Consider the following 21,664-nt stretch of genomic DNA (forward strand, 5'->3'; position numbering starts at 1 on the left):
CTTGGGCAGGCTGGGAACTGGATTGGTGTACACATGTCCAGCAGAGGGCACTAGTGTCTCACACAGGCCTGCTTCCCTTTGTGTGGTCAGAAACCACCCAGCCTCCTTCCGGCAGGCTTCTGTGCTCCTTTCCCCAGACTTTTTAATTCAGCAGCCATCCTGGCTCCCCCAAGCTCAGAAAGAGGAGACAGCCTGGTGCTTCAAGCTTTTGTTAAGAGAAGGAAGGACTAGGGTTTATGTACAAGAGAGAAGGGAAATGGTACATGTACAAAAAGAGGTGGCCCCTGATTCTCTTCCAGGGACTGAGAAGAAACTGGCAGGGAACTGAGCAGATAGTCTGCAGAGACCACCATGCTTCCTACCCCCCACCAAAAAACCACCTAGCTGAGAAAAGGAGGTGAGGAGGTTGTTGGCATGCCCTTTCTCTAGAGGTCTTGGTGTAGACAAACCTGCTCTTCAGGCCACTGCAGCAAGAACAGCATATGACTTGAATGGGCCAAGGAGAAGGACAGTAGGCCTGGCATCACTCCTCTACACTTATCATGAGGGTGCAGCTGGGTGGGTCCAAGCACAAAAGGGCCTTGCTCCTCATAAGAGATGATCTGAGATTGGCAGGGTTCCAGGATGCCTGTATACTGCTAGACTAGTGCTGACCATGGAACTGTGAAAAGAAAGGGGAAAAAAGCAGGGAGACTAGCTTTTCTCCTCTCTTCTCACTGGGCTCTAGCAGGGGAGAGCGGCCTAGGTGCCCCCTGTATAGGGTAAAGCTGGAAATGGGTTTTCCTAGCTTTGAGCTAACCCCTTGATGACCCTTCAAGGAATGAAATTGAAGACCACAGGGGCAAAAGTACAGTACTGGAGGCACTAGAGAAGTGCCAGGCCTGTAATAGGCCTAGTGCCCACAATGGCATAGGTAAGATCCAGCCCGAGTGCTGGGGGTGGCACAGCTGAGAGCAGCATAACCTTCTGCCAGACCCTTGGCTTCAGGTCCACTGGCGGAACTTTGCAGGACTGAAGTGCTTCTGCCTCCAAGAGGGTCTCAGTGGGGGCCTGGAGCCCGAGGGGGGCCACTGGGTGGTGCAGCACTCCGCGCTTGGTGGCGAACAACAATGGGTTGGCGGTGGAGGCCTATAGGGAAGACAAAGGAGCTTATCAACAGGCAGGACAGCATCTTCAGGAGCACCCACAGCAGGATAGGGAGGAACCATCCGTGAAGTGGACCATGGAATTTGAAGCGAGGCTTTAAGGCCAGCTAGGGAAAATGCTGGGACTCTGACCTTTGAAAAAAATCAGGTGGGGAGACTAGAGGCCACTAGGCAGAAACAAAGTAGACTTAAGCAGAGCCAGAAACTGGGAAGAGACCCTTCGAATGTCAGGAAGCAGACATGAGGGGCCATCTAACTGCCCCTGGGCAGCATCTACTACCAGAGCTCTTGTGATGAGGGAACTGTAGAGAAGAGATGGACCAAGATGCCCTGGACCCAGAAATGTAACCTCAGCGTCAGCAATCAAAACCATAAGCCTATGGTCCTGCCTACTCTGGCACAGCTCCCACACCTGGCCCTTGGGTCTTAATTCTTAGAAGCCAGGACAGCATTAGTGAGAGGGAGTCTACTTCTGTGTGGGCAAATGCAGAGGATAAGCCATGCTTCTGGCATCGTGGGGCATGCAAGAAGTATGTGTTCCCATACTAAGAGGCAGCTAGGAAATGTTTCCAGAGCATGCAAGGGAGTGCCTATGGGCTCCAGCAGTCCAGGGAGGTGGGCATGCAGAAGGGGCAGCTGTGGTGCCCAATACCTGTCAGGGGCCTCAGCCTTGGGGGTTAACAGTTTGACTCATCATGGTGGGCTGCGTCACAGAAGAAGCGTGAGCCCCGCTTGGCAGTACGAGCCGTGAAAGGGACACTCTTCAACACTGGCCCAGGAGAGAGACACAGTGGTCAGGCCTCATTGGTGGGCAGTGGGGCGGGGGTGGATCTGGATAGGTTGGGCTCTGGGATCTGGATCCAACACCAGGCCCCAAAGGAGGACAGAAGGACCCCACCTGTGATGATGTCCTCAATGGTACCATCTTTTCCCTCATAAACTGGTCGGTGCTCCTTAGCCTGGCGTCGCCTCAACTCTGCAATTAGCTCCTGCTGTTGCCATTTGTTCCGCTGGGATGGGGTCTATGGCCAAGCATTTGAAAGGGGAAGGAAGTCATCAGTAACCTGACAAGGGGCTGGCTCCTGTCCCAAGATGCTCCTGGCTTATGTGCTACTGGGAATCCCCCTCCCAGAGTCCAGCTCCTTATCCCTCTGGATTCTAGCCTCAATCCTTGTAGCCTCAGGTGTATCTGTTGCAGTTTCCCATCTTCTCTCTAGCTCTACTTCCCTCTCAGTCCCCAGTTCTTTGCCCCAGTTCTTGGTCCCACGCACCTTGGCATCCAGCTTCTTGGCTTCCTGAGCCAGCTGTTTCTCCCGCATTACCTCCTCCTGCTTCTTGCGGGCTTCATTCTCTTGTTCTGCTTCCTACAGAGAACCAAGGTGGACAGTGAGGCTTACGGGCTAGGAGGGGAGGAGCTGACACTGAGAGTGGAGAGTAGGTGGCAGTGGGACCAGTGAACCCCAGGTGGCCACCCTCTGGAGGGGCACTTCCTGCTCCAAACAATGACAGGAAGAACCTGGGCCCCCACCCTGCCACACCAGTTCAGCTATGAGGCCTCTCGCCAGCTTTCATTGCTCCCTTCCCAGGACCCAGAGGAGGAGTTGGAAAAAGCCAAGACTTGAAGCCCGAGCTCTCTCTCCCTCAACCCTTTTTAAAAGAGGGGTTACTCACTGTCAAACCTCTCTTTAAAAACCCCTCTTCAGCTTACCTTGTAAGAACGAATGAATCGGACAAATACTGGAAAAAATACAGAAGGAGGTGTGGTCTTGGGACTCTCTCCAAAGTAGCGCACAACTGCATTGTAGGCCTCCTAGGGAAAGGGATTGGCAGAAGGGGGTCAGCCTGGCAGGAAGAAGCCCAGGAACAGGTGGCCCACAGAAAGCAGAGCACAGGGTCAAAGGAAGGAAAATCAACCACTCAAGCCAAGGTAAACTAGAGAGAATTGGGGGTCCTTGAGGGCCCCAAGTGCCCATGTCTCCAGAGATGGCTGTCTGCCACCCCCAAAGCCCTCTCTCTCTGACATAGAAGGCCTGCTGTTGGTGTTATGTAAAAGAACCAGCTAGGCTTACCTAGACAGCCTGGGTTGCTCCTGCCCACTCCATCTCTTGCTCACCTCTGCTGTCTTGGCGTCACGCTGGAGCTTATCCAGTTTGCCTTCATTGGTGCTGAGGAAGCTCCGAAGGACACTATTGTCATGAATGCTGCATTCTCGCCGAATCAGCTCCATGCCCCGGCCCAGCTCCTTCACATCTAGCAGCACATTCTCCAGGGACACTGTAGTAGTCAGAGGCCTTGCTGAGGGCGACCTATGGCCTGGGATATGCATTGCCCAGCCAGCTACAGCAAACACCCTCTCCCTTGGCACAGCTCACTAAGGTTCTCACCCAGGTGTGGACATGAAGAAGGAAGTGCACACCAGAGAGCTGGGCTCTCGGGTAGAGCAACTCCAGAGAACAAGGTAGCAAAGGGAGGCAAGCTACAGTTGTTGCTGGTCTCCAAAGTGGAGCTGACTTCTTGCCCAGCTTCCATGAACTGGCACAAATAACAGCTACTTTATGTCTCTGGAGGGCTTCATGGTTTTTCTAATACTGCATGCACCACAGAGAAATGTCAGTAAGTCTCTGAACCAACTTAAGGAAGTTGGGAGGAAAGAGTCAACTCCCCTTCCTGTTCCTGCTCCTACTGCACCTAACTGGGAAGGCTAGGCCAGGCCTGATGCCTAGAGAGGAAGGCCCACTCTGGGATGGCCTGCGCTCATGGCTCTAGCGGAAAGCTTTGAAGTGGTCAGAAAGTTAACAAAAAAAACTAGAAATAAATGGACCAAGAGTTCTCTTTCCTCATAGCTTCCTGGGATAGTCCTAGGCTGAACATAAGGACTGGCCTACCCTGCCAAACTCGCCTCACCTGCTGCAGCCTTCTCCACAAAGTGCAGCTCATGCCAAAAGTTAGTTAGGTCTGGGTATTTCTCCTTCACTGTCAAGGCGATGAAATGCAGCAGAGTCATCTTCCGGTCAGTGGACTTAGTGTCCAGTAGCTGGAAGGGAGGGAGAGGCAGTGCCAGACAGCTAAAAACAGGCTCCACCACCACTATACCCTGCCCATGCTACCCACCACTTTCTTACCAGATCTAGGCTCTGGAGCTTGAAGCCATACACAGCTCCTCGCTTGCTGCTATTCATGTAGTTTCCCAATGCAAGTATGATCTGTTCAGCAGATGTGTGGGAAGCAGGTCAGGTCATGCCCTAAGGCTCCCTCTCTATAGCCCCCAGGGCCAACACCCCATTCACCCCTCTTCCCACCTCCAGCATCTGCTTCAGCTTCTGTGAAGACTTGACGGAGGCAGAGGCTGCAATTATGGCATTGAGTTGCTGGAAAATGAGATGAATACTTGAGTCATTCCAGGCTTGGGTAATGGTGTGGAGTTAAAGTCAGGGAAGAGCTAGGAGGAGGAGCAGGGCAGGGGAAGTGCTCAACAGAAAGAGATGGAGCAGAAGCAGCAGAGGATAACTATTTGGATGAGGGCTATACCGGTGTGAGCATCTGCAGGTTGTCCTGGAAGTTGCCCAGAAAGGCCATGCCAGCCATTCGCTGGGTCAGCCGCTCCACCTTGCTGAAGAGCAACATGAAGCGGTCCTCAGCTGCCAGCTCCTCTAGAGGCTGCCGCTCACGCTCGTATTGCCGCAGTAGCTTCACCTCAGCCTCCGTGGGCAGGAAGCGCATCAGGCACTCCACAAAATCCACAGGTAGTGTCTGTAGGTCATATCTGTGTAGAAGGGAGGATCACAGGATCATTTGTATATGTCTTTCCTCCAGGAGGAATGGGGGTGAGGACTGCATGAGACGAAGCTAGAGGCAGAGCACCATCACAGTGGCACCAAAAATCTTGGGAACATTCCATGTTCCTGTTTTTTATTTGCTACAGGGGAGTGAACCCAGGGGGTACTTTACCACTGAGCTGCATCCTCAGTCATTTTTTAATTAATTTTAAGACTAGGGTCTTGCTAAGTTGCTGAGAGTCTTATTTGCTGAGGTTGGCTTTGAACTTGCAATCCTCCTGCCTCACTCTGCCAAATTGCTAGGATTACAGGTGTGTGCCAGTGTGCCCAGCTTCCATACTCCTGTTTAAGAGCCCTTCAAACTGGCACAATGGTGCACACATGTAGAAGATCACAAGTTCAAGACCAGCCTGGTCTTAGTGAAAATCCTCACTCAAAATAAGATTTTAAAAGGGAGTGGAGGTCCGGACTCAGGATGTAACTCAGTGGTAGAGCATTTATCTAGCATGCGCTGAGGCCTTGAATTTAACTCCAGTACTGCCAATCAATCAATAAATGTAAGTCCATCAATTTCCTCCCTCTGTACCTATGATAAAGTCCAAACACCTGAGCAGGCCTGCAGGACTTCTGTCCAATTTTCTACCCTGTCCCTCCTATATTCTCCTCCCTACATTAAAGCCAGATTCCATTTTTAGTACCCAGGGTACCAAGCTCCTCCCTCTGGGCCCTGAACTGGACTAATGTGTGCACTTCCTTTAGATGTCAGTTGAGGTATCACCTCTTCTGGGAAACCCCCCCACCCCCAATCACAAAGTTCAGTCATGTTACTCTTTCTGCCCTCTAGGTGGTGTCACTTGGTATTACTGCACTGTTCCCACTAGACTAGGAGCTCCCTGAGTGAAGGTCTAGGTTCATCTCCAGCACCTCACATGGCTTCTGGCACATAGCATGGATGCAATAAGTTCTGGCCAGGACAGTGGATGATAGAGGGTGGAGGAACTCTGTCAGGAACCCTGGAATTTAGGAAAAACCAGGTTCCTGGGTGGAGAGCTGGGTTGCCAACTGGTTGGGGACCAGAGCCAGGTCAGTGGGAGCCTCACGTGTGAATAGCCCTGCAAATCTCCTCAGCTGAGCGGCCAGCCTTGCGCAGGGTGATGGCCAGGTTCTTGGCACGGTTGGCTTCCAACAGGGTCACCTTGCTGGCAGCTTTTTGTGCTGTCTTATTCTTGGAGCAGATGAGGTCAAGGGCAGGGCCCTGAGCTTTCGTCTTAAACAATTCTTCAAACTTGTCCAGATCCAGGTCCTGGCAAGAGTAGATGAGAAGGGAAAATACTGCAGCCTCATACTACGCAACGATCTGCTGGCAGTACACTCAGCACGAGCCTAGCTCTGGCTCATGAAGCTGACCCTGGTCCCACTCTGCCTGAAGACGGAAGTCCAGGAGGTCTGGCAACCTGGTCTTCAGCCCCACCCTTCTGGGCCCCAGACCCTGTCACCTCCAAGATCTTCTCATCATCCAGTTCACTGAAGACAGTGCCACTGATCTGATTGGGTTTCAGTGCTGTCCAGTTGAAGACCGGCAACCGGAACTTGGTCTTGATAGGTTTCTTAATGCGAATGGCTAGTTTGAAAGGAGTATCATTGAGGATGGAGCCAAGGACACATTCCCCTGATTCTACCAGCCCTGTCCAAGGTCCTAGAGGCACTCACCTGACAGGCCCACTGTCAATACCACAGAGGGAGCAGCTCCAGGGAGAGGTGGGGCTGGGGGACACTTGCCTAGGGGAAAAAGAAATGGCACAGTGACCCAGGGGGTCATGAGACTTCCTGGGCTGCCCTCTCCTCTGCCCCCCTGACCTGTCCTTACAGACTCTTAGGAGAGGAGGCGATGTGAGTTCAGCTCAAGTCACTACCAGGAGTCCTGTCAGAGGCGGTTCAATCTAGTCTCTGCCTCAGTTTCTCCAGCCTCTCCTTGGCTGCTTTGAAGCAGCATTTTGATGATTCTTGAAACAGGCCCACCCCTGTACCAGTAACCCAGGCTTCCTTAGATGGTAGCTCCCCATCAGCCCTTTCTCTAACTTTGACTTGATAGCCTTCCATCCTTCAAATGATGCCATTTCCTGGCTGCTAAAGAAGACACTGCTGACTAGGGTTTTGGCCCCACAATGTGGCTGCCCCGCTGGGCCTAGAGATCCTGGTTACTTACCTGGTAAAGGGGGAGGAGGCGGGGGCAAGGGAGGAGCCGGTGGTGGGGGCAGAGGAAGGGCCTCCTCGGCAGGTGGGGCTGGAGCTAGCAGGTCCAGGTCTGAGGGTGGTATGCCCTCGCTCAGCTCTGGAGGGCCTGCTCTGGTCAGGGCCTCAACACCCATGGGCTCCAAGCCACGAGCGCTTGGCTCCAGGTGGCATCGGCGCTGGAAGGCCTCTTCCTTCTCCTTAATGAGCCTCCGCAGGGTATGCACCTGGTGGCTTGTGTTCTCATATGTCTCCTATTGGGCAGAGAGTGTTATTGAGGGAAGGATGGGCTAGAGGCACAGCAGTCATTACTCCTGGGAGTAAGAGAGATTTCCTACCCAAAGGATAGTCAAATAAGGGTCTCGTGAGGTGCTTAGAGTAGCAGAATTCTAGATGGGAGAGTAAGGGAAGTTGGAGTGCAGCAGAGCAAAGGAGGTGAGTAGAAGGGCTGGCCTCCCTCTGCTGACACCATGAAATGTCATTCTCTCTGCTCTGGACTGTTCTCACAGCACCTATCCTTCAGGACCCAGGATAAAGGATGCTACTGTGAAATTCTCCTTAGCTACTACCAGTCTGATGTAGCTGCTTTCTCCATAGCCCTTGGAGATGTTGACAGACCTTTATTTTATTCATTTATTATATGTGGTGCTGAGATTCGAACCCAGTACCTCACACATGCTAGTTAAACGCTCTGCCACTCAATCACAACCCCCAGCCCCCTTGGGTCTCTTTATTGTCTTTTTTTTTAATTTTCAAAAAAAATTTTTTTTAGTTGTACATGGACAAAATTCCATGTATTTATTTATTTATTTATTTATGCATGCTGAGGATTGAACCCAGTGCCTTACACACACCAGGCAAGTGCTTTACCACTGAGCCACAACCTCAGCCCTTCTTTATTGCTTTTATTTATAATTTGGCCCTGTGTAATTGCTCAGTTGGAAGCCTCATGGACAGGCTTTGTCTTAGCCATCTTTGAACCCTCTATATTTCCTAATTTGGTACTTAACAGAGGCTCAGCTCATGATCATATTCCTTGGGAAGAAAAAGGTTGGGGCAGAATGACAACATCATTCTTATTATTTTGATACCAGGGATTGAATCTAACCACTGAGCACATTTCTAGTCCTTTTTTTATTACTATTTTTTTGAGACAGGGTCTTGCTAAGTTACTTAGGGCCTCTCGAAATTGTTGAGGCTAGCTTTGAACTTGCGATCCTCTTGCCTCAGCCTCCTGAGCTATTACAGGTATGCACCACCACATCCAGTGGGGCATGACTGTATAACTAACAAAAAAGTGGGAGAAGGATAAAGCAGAGAATGAAATATAAGGAGCCTCTGCTTTCATAATTTAGGATACTTTGTGGATGGCTTAAAAATCAGCTACTCCAATCCTGATCTGTAAGCAGGGTTGAGAAGCACGTGGAGGAAAAAGCAGCAAGATGGGTTGGGAGGAGACTGGAAGGGACTCCAGGGGTACCTGCGGGTGCACAGTCTGCCTCTACCCTTTCCAGTATGTCTTGTGTCTTGCCCACTTTGGTTTCAGCTTCCCTCCCAAACTAAAAAATAGAGTGAAGTCATCAGAACACCACCATCTGTGTAACTCAGGGGTAAATCAAGATCTTTTCTTGACATAACTCAGAAGAGCAACGTCCCAAAGCACTGGAGCCCAGGGGTGGCCATGGCTTTCCTTCCCCAGATTTTTTGGTACCTTGATGCTCTCCAGCTCTTTTTCTCGTTGTAGCAGCTGCTTCTCTAGCTCTGCCACCCGCATCATGTTCTCATTCTCCAGGTCCAGAAGCTTCTCTGTGAGCTGCAGGTTGGGAATGGCAGGTTCGGGGCTGGCCCTAAAGCCTAGGCACTCAGTATGAACTAAAGCCCAGTCAAGACCTGGGCCCAACATTCCCACCCCATAGGTCCCCAAATGCAGCTTGGTTAGGTGACTTCTTTACATCACCTCCCAAGGGCCCAAGGTCTGACCCCACATGAAACAGCAACACATACAAGGCAAAATGGCAGCAGTCTGAATGCATGTGACTCACACCATAGCATATTCTAGAGAGCCTCAGTGGATTCTAAAGTCTTCCTGAGACTCAATCTGGAGGCAAGTGGGTAAATACAGGATTTTGAAACTCAGTCATCACCATCCTCTGTGACATTCATCAAAGGTTATGGCAGACAAAGGAGGCCACCTACGTGAGATACGTGCTCTTCTAGTTCTTCCACCTTCTCCAGGGCTACATTCTTGGTCTCAGCATCTTCCAACAAACCCCCTACATCAAACACATTGTCGAGGTATGCCTGAATCTGCACCTGCAACTTCTCACTCTCCGTATGCCTTGACTTCTGGGGAGAAATCAGAAAGAGTAGTAGTTGGGGAACCACCTAAAAACTCTTGGGTCTTTGTCACCCTCTCACAGCATATAATGCAGGGATTTCCTGCTACTTGCTGTGTCAGTATCTGGCCCTCATAGAGCTGCCTAGTTAGGGAGACCTCTGTAGGATGTCCTAAAACCCAGACCACAGAAAACAGGCAAGTTCCAAAGACATCAAGGACTAAGTTTTTATAAAAGAAACACTGATGTTTCTAAGCTGGATCTTTATACCAAAGCACCTGGCCAGCTCACCTGAAGGAACTCCTCCAGTCCCAGCTTTGTAAACTCATACTGTAGGTGGACCCGGAAGTTCATATCCTCCACTGAGTGTACTACAATGTTGATGAACTGCATGCAGGCCACCTAGTGAAGAATAAAAATATCAAAATACAATGTCACCATGGTCCCTTTCCCTAAGGAGCACATGGCCCTGCTTGGCATGCACCTGCCCCAGGCTGTTCCTCACCATGAAGTCAATGTTGCTGTCCTCATTACGGAAATACTCCATCAGCTTCTCAAAGCGGTGCAGCTCCTTGCACACCTGGATGAGCAAACTTTCTCAGGGAAAAGATCTGCCCCATGCAGAAACTAAGCCCCTGAGCTGAGGCTTCCAGAAACATCATGGCAAAGGCATTGGTTCAGACCAAGTTTAACCACAGCTAATCTAGGAAATGAGCCATTCTGGATACTGTAGAAGAAAACCTGGGACCTGGAATCTGGCCCTGGGTCTCTGGTCTCTCACCAACTCACTAAGGGAAACCAGTAAAGCCTGTGCCCTTAGGCTGGACTTTAAATGCCTCTGGGGCTATGCCAACAAGAAACACAGAAGTCTGATGCTGCCAAGTTACTGACAGAAGGAGAAAGGGAATCAGGACATGGCTGAATCAAGAGGCCGAGGTCCCAGGGGAATGCAAAGGAGGAGCCAGTGTGCAGGAAAGTCCTCTGCCAGCGGGGGTCCAGAGGCTCCTGTGAGTCCCTGGGCTTCGAGGAGGAAGAGCTATTTCCTGACTTAAACAATGGATGCTAGGGAAGAGGTCCAGAGAGGAGGAAGGGGTGGGACCACAGCTATGGCTGAATGTCGAGGAATCCTACGTTCAAGCAGATTGGGGTTTCAGAACCAGGCCCAGAGGCTTAGGACATTCCACATAGAAGCTCTCCCCCCTCACTAACAGTGGACAACTATCTGAGAGACATCCCTTTCCTCCCCTAATAAACATACCTGCTTTGGTTCACTACAGCAGAATTGCCTGGCAGTTCTCATAAACTACAGATGCCCAGTCTCCAGTGGTCTGGAGTGGGGCACAGGGAGCTAGCTGTACTGTTAATAAGGTGAATCTGATAATGGCCAGGTTAGGACCATTGCACTATAGCCAACAGCAGCTTAGCCAGTCAGTTGGATGGTTTCCTGGCATGAGAGCTATTAGCTCTCATGCATGAGATCAAAGTTCTGGTTTTACCTTAGTGCTGTTCCTAATCTGGGGAGCAGGCTGCTTAGCCAAACACTCAAACATTAAAATCACTAGAAATCCCATGAAATGGTGCTTTAAGTAAATACCAGGTTCCCCACCTTCTCCACACACATGCAAGCAGGAGACTGACCTCTTTGAAATTGTCAAAGGCAGCCAGGATGATTTCGTGACCTCCTCGCACCAAACACACAGCTGCTAAGAGCTCCAAGACCAGGGCTTTGGTCCTAAGGAGTGAAGAAGGAAGATTAATTCTCTTATCTCCCCATCCTGACCACCACACAGCTTATGCTCATGACTAGGGGAGTCCTTCTGGAGGACTGAGACAGACTTGGCAGCAAAAGAGGTGATGGGTTTTGGAAGGAGATAGGTGAGCTGAGTGTGGTTGTGTATGCCTGTAATCCCAACAACTCAGGAAGCTGAAACAGGAGGATTGCAAGTTCAAGTCCAGCCTCAGCAACTTAGTGAGACCCTGTCTCAAAAATAAAAAGAACTGGGAATGTGACTCAGTGGTTAAATACCCCAAGTTCAATCCCCAGTATCAAAAAAAAAAAAAAAAAGAAGAAGATGGGTTAGGAAGGTTTGTTCCCAGGATCACAGCTGTGCAGCCAGGACACTTCCCCAACAGAGGAGAGGGGCCCAAACCAAGGTTCCGACATAGGCAGACTGGTCAGGGACAAGTAGAGGCCAGACCTCTAGAGCCCTGAGAAGAGTGGGGAAGGCAAGAACCTACCTTGGATTCTTGTTGTTGAGGCTAAGTGCAATCTCATTGACAGCATGGGGATGGGACATGACTAAGTTGAAGCCATACTGCAAAAGAAAAAGATGGAGAGGACCTTGATGGGGAAGGGAGAACCCAGCAGATCTCCTTGGCCATAGGCCACTAGCAAACCTGTCTTTCGTAAGCTGGTGCCCTGTTAGCTCTCCTGGTTCACCAGATGAGGCAGAAGAGGTAGAGCACCCATGGCTAATGCTGCCCCTTACCTGATAATTCATGATGGCTCTGAGACAAAGGATACAGACGTGGACGTCATCTTTTTGGCTTACCAGGCGGGAGTTCTTCAAGGCCCTGCGGCCAGGTAGAGTGCTGTACCTGGGGAAAAGGCCAGGCTGTCAGGTGGGGTTTAAAGCTGCTGATGAAAGGTCAAAGAGTGCTCACCATCACCCAAACACCAGGCTGCTCCTTAGCAGCAGAAATAGGAGAAGGACTTGGTACCATCAGTCACGAGAAAGGTGCAGAAGGCAGATTGTCAGCGTGTGTTCACCTCCCAGAACAGAACTTTGTCAGCAACTTCCCAACATCCCAGTTCCATAACCAGTGTTCATACCATGCTAATCCCAGAGACCCTCAAATATATACTCAGAAGTTGTGTAGGCCTTCCTACTCCTTGAGTTGAGTCCAAAGAGATCCATCTGAACCTTCCCTCCCCCAAATTTCAGTTGCTGTCAGTTCTTCACATTTAGTGGGGCAGGAGCATCTTGGCTCTTATTCCACTTCTGTGACCCCAAAAGGCAGAACAGAACCCCAAAGGCTTTAGGAAGGCCAGGGGGCTATTTCTGCCTCTGCATCACCCCTCCACTGCCTCAATAATGTTTTGTTTAAAAAAAAAGAGGAAGCAGGAATGGAATTTGCTTCTGCATTTATTAGAATGATTAGTAGTGTTTGAGGGACAAAAAACTCAAATAGGAGAGTAGGGAGAGAAGAATGGCCACAAGACAGAGGCCAAGGAAAAGGCTACAGGGCCCAAAGGACAGCCTCCTAGGATAGGAGTTCTGAGAAGTCATCCAGTACATCTGTCTGCCTTCAGGCAGAATGGCTCTTAGGACATCATAGACAAAGGAACATGTAGCAGACTTTGAGAGATAAGGCCTGAAAGAAGAAGGGAAGGTGAGAGGCAGGGAGGTGAATGGGAGCTGGTCTCCTCTCCCAGCAGCTGATGGGCAGAATGAGAGCTAGAGGAAAATACATGAGTACAAGAGCTAGATCAGCCACTGAAGCCCAGGCCCTGCCCAAGAGGCTGGGGAGGAATAGCCAAGAGAGTGAGGAATGAAGGAGGGGGAGAGCTGGAACCCCAGGTGGGTGGCACAGCTAAGGACCATGTACTTACCCAGGACAGACCGCTGGGCAGAGTCAAGGAGACAGAGAGGACAGACCAGAGACAGACTGGCAGGCAGAGGGCAAGAGAGCTGAGCCTGGAAGCAAGAGTGAAGGAAGGAGCATGAGCACTCACCGTGGTTACTGAGACCTGGACTGGGGCTGGGGTGGGAGGCAGGCGGGAAGAGCGAGCACACACATACCGGAGCACAGACTGGCGCGCAGAGCGAGCGAGGCTGTTGGTGAAGGGAGCCGACAGGGCGCTGGGCGGCTGCAGGTCTTCGATTGACCTGCTCCAGGACCGGAGTTTGTCAAATGCACCATCATCACCACTCTCCAGACCCTCAAAGTCAAACCTGGAGCATGAAAGGACATACATGCGCACACACAGGCACATATACAGGAGAAATTCTGTGCCAAGCCCCCCAGTGAGCCTGTCCCCGACTCTTCAGGCAAGGGTAGCAAGAAGAGAAAGCGAAATTGGGAAGCAGAGACTCAATCCTGGTCCTGATCATGAGAGCCACCAACACAGGACAGGGCAGAATAGGCATAGGCAGCTCCAGAAGAGGGATCTGAGGAGATAGGATGCGGAGAGGCCAGTTCCTCTGTTCCCCACTGGCCAGGCAACTCCAGGAGGAATGGTGTCCCCATGGCCCAAGGACTGTGGGGGCTGCTATCTTTTTGCACTCCCAGCCTTAGATGGGACATCTCAAAGCAGCTGTGGCTCCACATGGAGAATCTCACTCCAGAAGGAGGGTAGGGAATGTGCCAACTGTGGTCTTGCTAGTTGGCCAATGGCAATACCCAATTTATTCTGCATTGAGTAGCTCTGAATGGACAGGAAAGGAGGTCCCACCAAACCCAGAATGGCATAGTCTTTTCTGCTTAAAAGGAACACCACTACCCTAACCTAGCTCTGGCTGGCTTCCCCTCTCTTCATACCAAGGTGCTGGTAATGAAACCCGGGGCCTTAAATGCTAGACAAGCACTCCACTGCTGAGCTACATCCCAGCTCCCACACTATATTGTTTTTTTTTAAATTTTTTATTTTGTTCTAATTAGTTATACATGATAGTGGAATGCATTTTGACACATTGTACACAAATGGAGCACAACAACTACCTCTGGCTGAACTTGGTGCCTACATTAGTTTTTAATGACCAGGTTTTCTAAGGTTGGCTACTTGAGGCTTCTAGGTTTCTCTGATATAGAGGCTTCTTGAGCTTTAGCTTTCCTGGGGGAAGAAATATGCAGGTTGAGATTATGGACTAAGGATCTGCAGTCTAGCTTCTACAGCAGCTGAGACAGTTTGTCACTTCCTACTTCTGGGATCACATGTCTCCCAACATCAGCAGTTTGTGAGTGTAGCCAGGGCAAACAGGACAGCTGAGCTCAATGACCCACAGGGTCTTCGTTCACACATGCTCATCCAGGTACATGCTTTGAGAAGCAGTCCTGCACATTCTTACTGCCCTCTGCCCCTGTAGGTCATGAAGGATTAAGGAACATCTCTCACAGGCTCTTCCCCCACAGAGCATTCCATTCCACAAACACACACAGCCCCAGGTAAAAGATACAGAGGCTGGGGTTTTGTAGAAAAAATGATATCTATAGATGCCCAAATGTCCCAAATGAGGTAAAGTGAGAATCAGAGTCCTGAATCAGGAAGTAATTAATGGGGGGCCATTCAGTAGACCTCAGAGGAACCTCCCTGACAGAGAGCTTAATGGTTTATAGTAAATGCCTTACTCAGATTCTATCTGGCCTCATCCCTTCCCAAAACACATTCTCTCACTTCCCTGAGTCTTTTTAAGAATCAAAGGTATTTCCATGGACACTTAATACAGTACTAAGTTTTCAGTGTGCTCTTGGTTTAAAGCAGCTGGGATTTGTTTGCTTTCCAAATAAGCTAGGCTTATTTGGAAAAATTATCTACATCTTTTTACTATAAAGGTTCTGAATTTTAAAAATTCACTTTAGCAAATGTTTTTCATTTCTTTCTATAAAAAGAACATTTAGAAGCCAGGCACAGTGGCACATGCCTATAATCCCAGAGACTTGGGAGACTGAGGCGGGAAGATTACAAATTCAAGGCCAGTCTCAGCAACTGAGTGAGGCCCTAAGCAACTTAGTGAGACACTATGTCTCCAGAAAAAAACAACAACAACAACAAAAAAAAAAAACGTGTGGGTGGGAGTCCTTGGGATGTGGCTCCTAAGTGGTGCTTCTGGGTTTAATTGCCAGTATAAAAAAAAAAAAAGGGTTGGGGTTGTAGCTCAGTGGTGGAGCACTTGCCACGCATGTGTGAGGCGTTAGGTTCAATCCTCAGCACCACATAAAAATAAATAAATAAAGATATTGTGTTCATCTACAACTAAAAAAATATCAAAAAAAAAAAAAAAAAACACATTTAAAGAGATAGGAGGATCATGAGGTATGGTTTCAGCAGGGATGGAGATGAGGAGTGGACTATTCTTGGTGACATGGAGACCAAACCCAGGTGAGGAACCTTAGTTTGTGTCCCTAAGGTCATGAGACTGAAGACCTGCTGGACAAAGGAAAATGGCTAGGGGAACAGAGACAGTAGAAAAGTAAAAGTCTAGGTAGGGGCCACCATAGCCCATGACATGGGACTTTCAGTGCTAGGTAAACTGCAGAAAGTCATTAGCAAACCAGGATGATCATTCTCTCTGGGGCTGACTTGTCTAGGGCATAACTCTGAATGTGCTGGCCATCTCATTTATTATCAGTATCACTACTCTTTCCATATTCAGATAATTATAGTAAGGCATACCGACGTGAATAACATTTAATAACAAAGCTGCTACTACAATGTAGACCTAATATGTTCCAAATACAATCCTTACAACTCTGAAACATGGATGTCTTTCATAGAAGAGGACAAAAGTGCTTGAAGTTACACAGATAGTACATGACATAAGTGAGGGCCAAACCTGGCTTCGTATGATTTGAAAGCCCTCATTCTTTGTACTATACCACACTGTTTCCTGTGGCCATATCCAAGTCCCCAGGCTGCCTAAAAAAGGTTACCAAATTCTTCATCCATCTGTCCAGATCAAAAGTAATGCTCACTGCTCCTGGGTTCAATAATGACCTGAAGTAACCCATTCACAACTGGGCCTAGAGTGGCTTTATGAAGACTTAATTCTGCAGAGATGGATGGATCCCCCCAGAGCATCTCTTCCACAAGCCAGGACATTTCCTGGATTGCCTACAACCTGGCATTTGGATCCTTTGGGTTGATTCCAAGTTCCCTTTCCATATCACTCCAGTCCCCAAAACATCTTTACTCCAGCCAATAGGCCAATCTTCCCTGTTCCCAAGACATGCCCTTGGTTTGCCTGTCCACTTCCTCCTGTCCTGGGAGTCCCATTTCCATCTTTTCTGTTGGAATCTCACCCTTCTTCTTCTCAATAGAACAGGACTGTGTCTTCCCCAATGGGTCCCCACCCTTAGCCTTGGAGTGGTACTTACATGACAGAACACTGGGCAAAGGACAGGTAATCCACCAGCACATCCAGGCCTTTGTTTTCATCATTCAGAAACTCCCGGACCCACCTGCAAATACAGGAAACAGAGTAAAAGGCATCTGCTAAAGTGAGTAGAGGATGATTGGCCTCTGACTCAACAACGCCCCTTCCTCAGTTCTCCCAGAACCTAGCACCAGGCTGGGAAAATTCTGAAGACCAAAACCCCTGACAGACCCATTTATGGTTATATTACCAGCCTGGAACCCTGGCTCAATAATCCTCTGTATCTTTTAGGCTTAACACAAGGCTAGGCACACTGTCCTTGCTCAGTATTTGTTGGAAGAATTGGGGAGGCATCCAGAGCAGCTACCACAAGCCCATGTGCAGAGCTGTGTTCGACAGAGCCAGCAAGTCCCCAGCTTAGCTGATGTCTCAGTCAAGACACAGGCAGGAAGGGCCAGAAAGTACCCTGGAACAGAGTCTTACTGGGCCAAATGGCTCTGAGTTCAAGGATAGCAATTTTGGGAAGCAGTGAGCAAAGGGATAGGGGTTTGTGTGTTTAGACAGTGAGCCTGGTGTAACTAGAAATGCCTGAGGGAATGATCAGGAACTGGAGGAACTCCAGAATACCATGACTACTTGGAGCCTGACTAAAAAGGTGGACCCCTCAGCCAGGGAGGCAAGCAGGTACACAACAGGGCACCTAAAGGACAATGTCCTATGGCATTTTTGCCCTTCTGCCTTTGCTCCTTTGGGGCTGAGATATCTCTAGGAAGAAAGTTAAGAGTGAATTCTGAATGGGACTGTTATAAGATAGGTTCATTCTACCGCAAAGACATAAAACCCTCAGATGAAACCTTGCTCTCCTGAGTGCTCTATTCTCTTGGAATGTCTGGGGGATCTATATAAACCAGTTGCACCCAACTTCCCTGCCCCCTGCAGGTCTGTTTTTTCCCCACAGCTGGAACACCAGCTTGGCCTGCCACACCCCAAGGTCTGGAGAGAGGCCGGGGCTAGTACACCAGTGCTGGCTGAGATTTGGCAGCAGTCTCTGGCTGAAGCTGACTGACACCGGAGCTGACTGAAGTTAGCTTCCTCTCTGGGGGCCTACAGGCCTCCCATTTCCTGTCTGTCTGCTCTCCAGCTCCCCACCCCCTTCTCATTTCCTGTCTGAGTCTACACTGCTATTTTCGGGATCTTGACACTTTGAGAAGAGGTTAAAGGGCAGTTAGGCAAGGCAAAGAAACCAATACAAACCAGAGAGGAAGGAGGAGGTGATGGGGCTCTGGAATCCCACTTCAGAGCTGTCCCCAACTCCAAAGACTGAGTTCCCATCTGCAGGACTGCATACATGCTTCTGCAAGCCCCAACCAGATCAGGCTGAGGCCAAAGCAGAACTCTCCTCTCCTTACCTTGCCTGGCCCCCTCTTACCTTGTAGCCCCCACAAGCCAGCCTGACAAACTTCCTGCCAGAAGGATCCTGGCTCTCCTACATAACTACCTAGAGAAGCCTCAGGTCAGATTCAGGGCTCCTAAAATGCAAGCACTAAGCTATTCTCTGGGAACCAAGAACCAGGTTTAGATCTCTAACTTGTATGCCAACTGCCAAGTGGCCTAGGGCCTAGGAACCAGGCTGTTCTGGCCCTAGTCCTTGGCCAGATGCCAGAGAGCAGGCACCAGGTAAAGGAGGAAGGCAGAGGAGACTGTCATACATTGTTCTCTGGCCTTCTTCCAAAAGGAGTAGACCCCTATCTTTGCCCTGACTGTTCAACAGGATTTAAGGAAAACAACAGAGCCCACAAGGGAGAGAAGGCCTATTCAAGTAATGTAGGTGGCTGGTAGTACATTGCCCATGTCACTCTCACCCTCATATACAGGTTAACTAAAGAGCCCAGCTAGTGCTCCTTTTGTGATGGAATTCACCATAGGTGAAGGCTTGGCCACACCTTTTGCAGTGGCTTGGCTTTGCATGTCAGACTCACAGATGAGGTATGGAAGCCATATTTTGGCCCCCACAGCACAGTTTCCAAGGCCAGGAACCATCCCTTTCCTGTTCTCTCCTGTGCCGCTTCCTTTTGAGTACTGCTGCAGCTGGCTACAAACAGGTGTCCCCTCCTGCTGAAGAGCCCCAGGCAGGCTTGGCCTCATGGTGGACAAGCAGGCTGCTGCTATGACAGGAGAGGAAAGGCTGATGATGTCATTTGGCTCTTTACACCCCATTCTCGGGAAGTTCAGGGACCTGGGGCTGGCACATGCCCAGCTATCCCATCCTACCCTAAGCTCAACTTCTCACTCACCATTCACGCAAGACCCCTCTATCAGGAGGGAACCCCTGCTTCCAGTTCTATATAAGGTGTCCCTAACTATCCTCTTTGCATGCACACACACATTTTCTCCTTTTTGCTGCATATACCCTTGCTGGTGACAGTTTCATAAAACTGAGGCATTTCCCTCTTTCTCTGTACCTTCCTGAATTAGCCCTCTGCCTGTTCAGCAGTTCTGGTTACCTGACTCAGAGGCTGCAAAGAAAGACTCACACAGATCCTGAGGGCCCTCTCAATGGGTTGGCAACACAGGCTCTATGAATACAGGAAACATTCAACTCCTGGCCGCACTACTTTACATCTTTCCTGGTGCTTTAGGAAGCTTCCTCTCCTCACGAACTAAGACTGTTTTCACCCAACTAAGCAAATAACCTTCTGGGTGCTAAAAAGTGCAAAGAGTTGCTGAATAAAAACTAGGTCTCAGCTACCCACTGGAGTATGTTTCCCCCACCCTCAGACTTCTCTGGGCCCTCCTTGGCCCAGCACCAGGCCACAGGCAGACTCCATTCTCAGCTGTTGTGGGAATGTCTTCCACTCAAAGCCACAGACTGAGGACCCAGGAGAGGCCCCACGCTTGCCTGAAGCATCCAATCAGCTGCTAGCAGAGCTGAAGGGAAGAAAAGCCAGAAAGGCACAGCGTAATGCTCTGGGGAGCAAAGAACCATTCAAGAGGCTACTTTGTCCTATGGCAGGAAGATAAATAAGCAAATCATCTTCGGTGTGGTAGGCAACACCTGGGACCAGGTGGAAAGGCCGGGATGGCCAAATCTGACTTACCCAATGTGGTTGGTGCGAAGTGAAATCTCTAGTTCCCTTAGTACTTTGGTCGACTCTTGCACTCTCCTCCTGAACTTCTGTAAACATGGAATCTTCTGTCATTAATGTCCCCCCATCCAACTTACAGTACAAGAAAAAGGGCAGAACAGGAAATGGAGGGGGTACAAGGGTCCAATTATAGACCTCCCCTCCAGTACTGGGCAGCTAGTCCAGGCCCCTAGCCTCAGAGCCCAGAAATCCACCTTCCATTGCTCAGAAGATGTCCTAACCCCCATGGCAAAGGGTTTGAGCCCAAACCCCACAGAGCTATGAAGGGCAACAAGACAGGGTCCCACTATTTCCATACTTTACCTTCCGAGTTACACTGGGGTCCAAGAAGCTCTGGAGTTTCTGGATATAAGTATGGGGAGGATTTTTCACCTGAAATCGTTCCTATAAGAAGAATGTACATATGTGTAATTATGTGCATGCACAGAATCACAGGATAAAACAAGGAAACTAAGGAAGAAGAGTGCCTACAATGCTCAACCTGGGGAGACTCAGTCTCCCAGTTGGCACCTGTCCTTAGCATTGCCTATATCATGGTTGGGGTTCTTTGCCTTATCACACCTGTTGCAATCTTCTTTAGCCTGTTACTTGCTAAAAAGATGTGGGGTTTCAGAACTGGGAATAATACACAAAATATTACAGAGCCTTACAGAACTCAGCTTTCACAGCTCCAAACTCTGCAGTTGGGACTGGATTGGTTTTGCAGTGGTAACAGTTCAGGGCTACAAATGCACTTTTTGCTACTTGCCCAGGCCCCGGGCCCCAGTGATCCAAAACAACCTCAAATGCTGAAGGTTGCTCCTCAGCAAGATCACTTCTCAATCCCCTCTACACAGGGCACAGAACTATGCCCCCCCTACTTTGACTCAACCAGCTCATTTGACCCAATAGGAAATTCAGAAAACAATTTAGCATTCTGGTTTGAAAAGGGAATCCACAACTGAGATAAATGAACTTGGGGTGGAAGGGCCAGAAGGGGTCCAGGCGAATGATGTAATGTTAGAAAAGCAGACTTGAAAACAAATGAAAGAGGGGAAAAAAAGGAAAGAAAAATCTGAGAAAGCTGAAATAATCACATGATCTTGAGCGTGTGTGTGTGTGTGTGTGTGTGTGTGCACACGCCTGTAATCCCAGAGACCCAGGAGGCTGAGGCAGGAGGATTTCAAGGTCAAGGCCAGCCTCAGCAACTTAGTAAGACCCTTAGCAACTTAATGAGACCCTGTCTTAAAATAAAAAGGACTGGGGATGGGGACTAGGGTTGTGGCTCAGTGGCAGAATGCCTGCCTAGTGTGTGTGAGGTGCTGGGTTCAATCCTCAGCACCACATATGAATAAATAAAAAATAAAGGTATTGTGTCTACCTACAATTAAAAATACTTTTAAAAAAAGGACTTGGGATGAAGCTCAGTGGTAAAGCACCCCAGCAGCTCCCACAAAAAAAGAAAAAGATTGAGAGATCAGCAATTAGAGAATCTCAGTATTAAGGGCTGTTGTGCTCCCAAACCCAAGAAGGTGCTAACCAACTCTTCTTAAATGCAGAAAGCAAGGAAACCAGACTCATTGGAGGAGGAGGAGGAGGAGGAGGAGGAGGAGGAGGAGGAGCTTGAACTGGGACATCTGTATCATAATTCTAGCTCAGGTCAAGCAGCATGACTTGAGAGGCAGTGGAACAGAATAGGTAGCAAAGACTTGGCACCTGCTTGCCCTAGCCCAATCCTGCCTCCACCACTTCCTAGCATTAGGCAGGTTATAAACCCTTGGATTCTTTATCTATAAAATGCAACCAGTGCCTTCCTTAACATGTTTTTGTGAGAATGCAATGAGACCGTTTAATATGTATAGAGAATGTGATAACACAATCAGCATTCAAAAAACATTAGTAATTATGATTTTGTTCAGAGCTTGAAAAGAAATAATAAATTTATTGGTGAGAAAA

The 21,664-nt window shown here is 49.3% G+C and overlaps 2 protein-coding genes across 8 annotated transcripts in view; one reads left to right on the forward strand and one right to left on the reverse strand.

Moving 5' to 3' along the window:
• Positions 1-9,289, forward strand: part of Prpf40b (pre-mRNA processing factor 40 homolog B) — an 85,006-nt gene extending 75,717 nt beyond the window's left edge. The window contains exons 25-26 of one of the 2 annotated variants that reach the window (XM_046435491.2): positions 300-397; positions 6,216-9,289. In XM_046435491.2, the coding sequence (XP_046291447.1) occupies positions 300-397; positions 6,216-6,237 (120 nt within the window). In that variant the 3' untranslated portion in view covers positions 6,238-9,289. The remainder of the gene's footprint in view (positions 1-299; positions 398-6,215) is intronic. The other variant, XM_046435494.2, reaches the window with a different exon arrangement.
• The window catches only part of Fmnl3 (formin like 3), a 54,846-nt gene continuing 33,375 nt past the window's right edge, over positions 194-21,664 (reverse strand). For 2 of the 6 annotated variants that reach the window (XM_046435515.2, XM_046435520.2), the window contains 25 exons: positions 20,033-20,113; positions 19,682-19,758; positions 16,585-16,668; positions 13,293-13,445; positions 11,979-12,087; positions 11,728-11,804; positions 11,128-11,221; positions 9,995-10,069; positions 9,781-9,891; positions 9,350-9,499; positions 8,865-8,966; positions 7,128-7,407; positions 6,632-6,700; positions 6,418-6,542; positions 6,022-6,224; positions 4,674-4,908; positions 4,445-4,513; positions 4,268-4,348; positions 4,050-4,179; positions 3,259-3,419; positions 2,854-2,955; positions 2,417-2,509; positions 2,044-2,167; positions 1,798-1,914; positions 194-1,128 (listed from right to left, as the gene is read on the reverse strand). In XM_046435515.2, the coding sequence (XP_046291471.1) occupies positions 1,823-1,914; positions 2,044-2,167; positions 2,417-2,509; positions 2,854-2,955; positions 3,259-3,419; positions 4,050-4,179; positions 4,268-4,348; positions 4,445-4,513; positions 4,674-4,908; positions 6,022-6,224; positions 6,418-6,542; positions 6,632-6,700; positions 7,128-7,407; positions 8,865-8,966; positions 9,350-9,499; positions 9,781-9,891; positions 9,995-10,069; positions 11,128-11,221; positions 11,728-11,804; positions 11,979-12,087; positions 13,293-13,445; positions 16,585-16,668; positions 19,682-19,758; positions 20,033-20,113 (2,877 nt within the window). In that variant the 3' untranslated portion in view covers positions 194-1,128; positions 1,798-1,822. The remainder of the gene's footprint in view (positions 1,129-1,797; positions 1,915-2,043; positions 2,168-2,416; positions 2,510-2,853; positions 2,956-3,258; positions 3,420-4,049; positions 4,180-4,267; positions 4,349-4,444; positions 4,514-4,673; positions 4,909-6,021; positions 6,225-6,417; positions 6,543-6,631; positions 6,701-7,127; positions 7,408-8,864; positions 8,967-9,349; positions 9,500-9,780; positions 9,892-9,994; positions 10,070-11,127; positions 11,222-11,727; positions 11,805-11,978; positions 12,088-13,292; positions 13,446-16,584; positions 16,669-19,681; positions 19,759-20,032; positions 20,114-21,664) is intronic. The other 4 variants (XM_046435519.2, XM_046435521.2, XM_046435516.2 and 1 more) reach the window with 4 other exon arrangements.

This window comes from Marmota monax, unplaced genomic scaffold, assembly GCF_021218885.2.
Source record: "Marmota monax isolate L192 unplaced genomic scaffold, Marmota_monax_Labrador192_F-V1.1 WCK01_AAM20220418_F8-fsc00012, whole genome shotgun sequence".
Lineage (NCBI taxonomy): Eukaryota > Metazoa > Chordata > Mammalia > Rodentia > Sciuridae > Marmota > Marmota monax.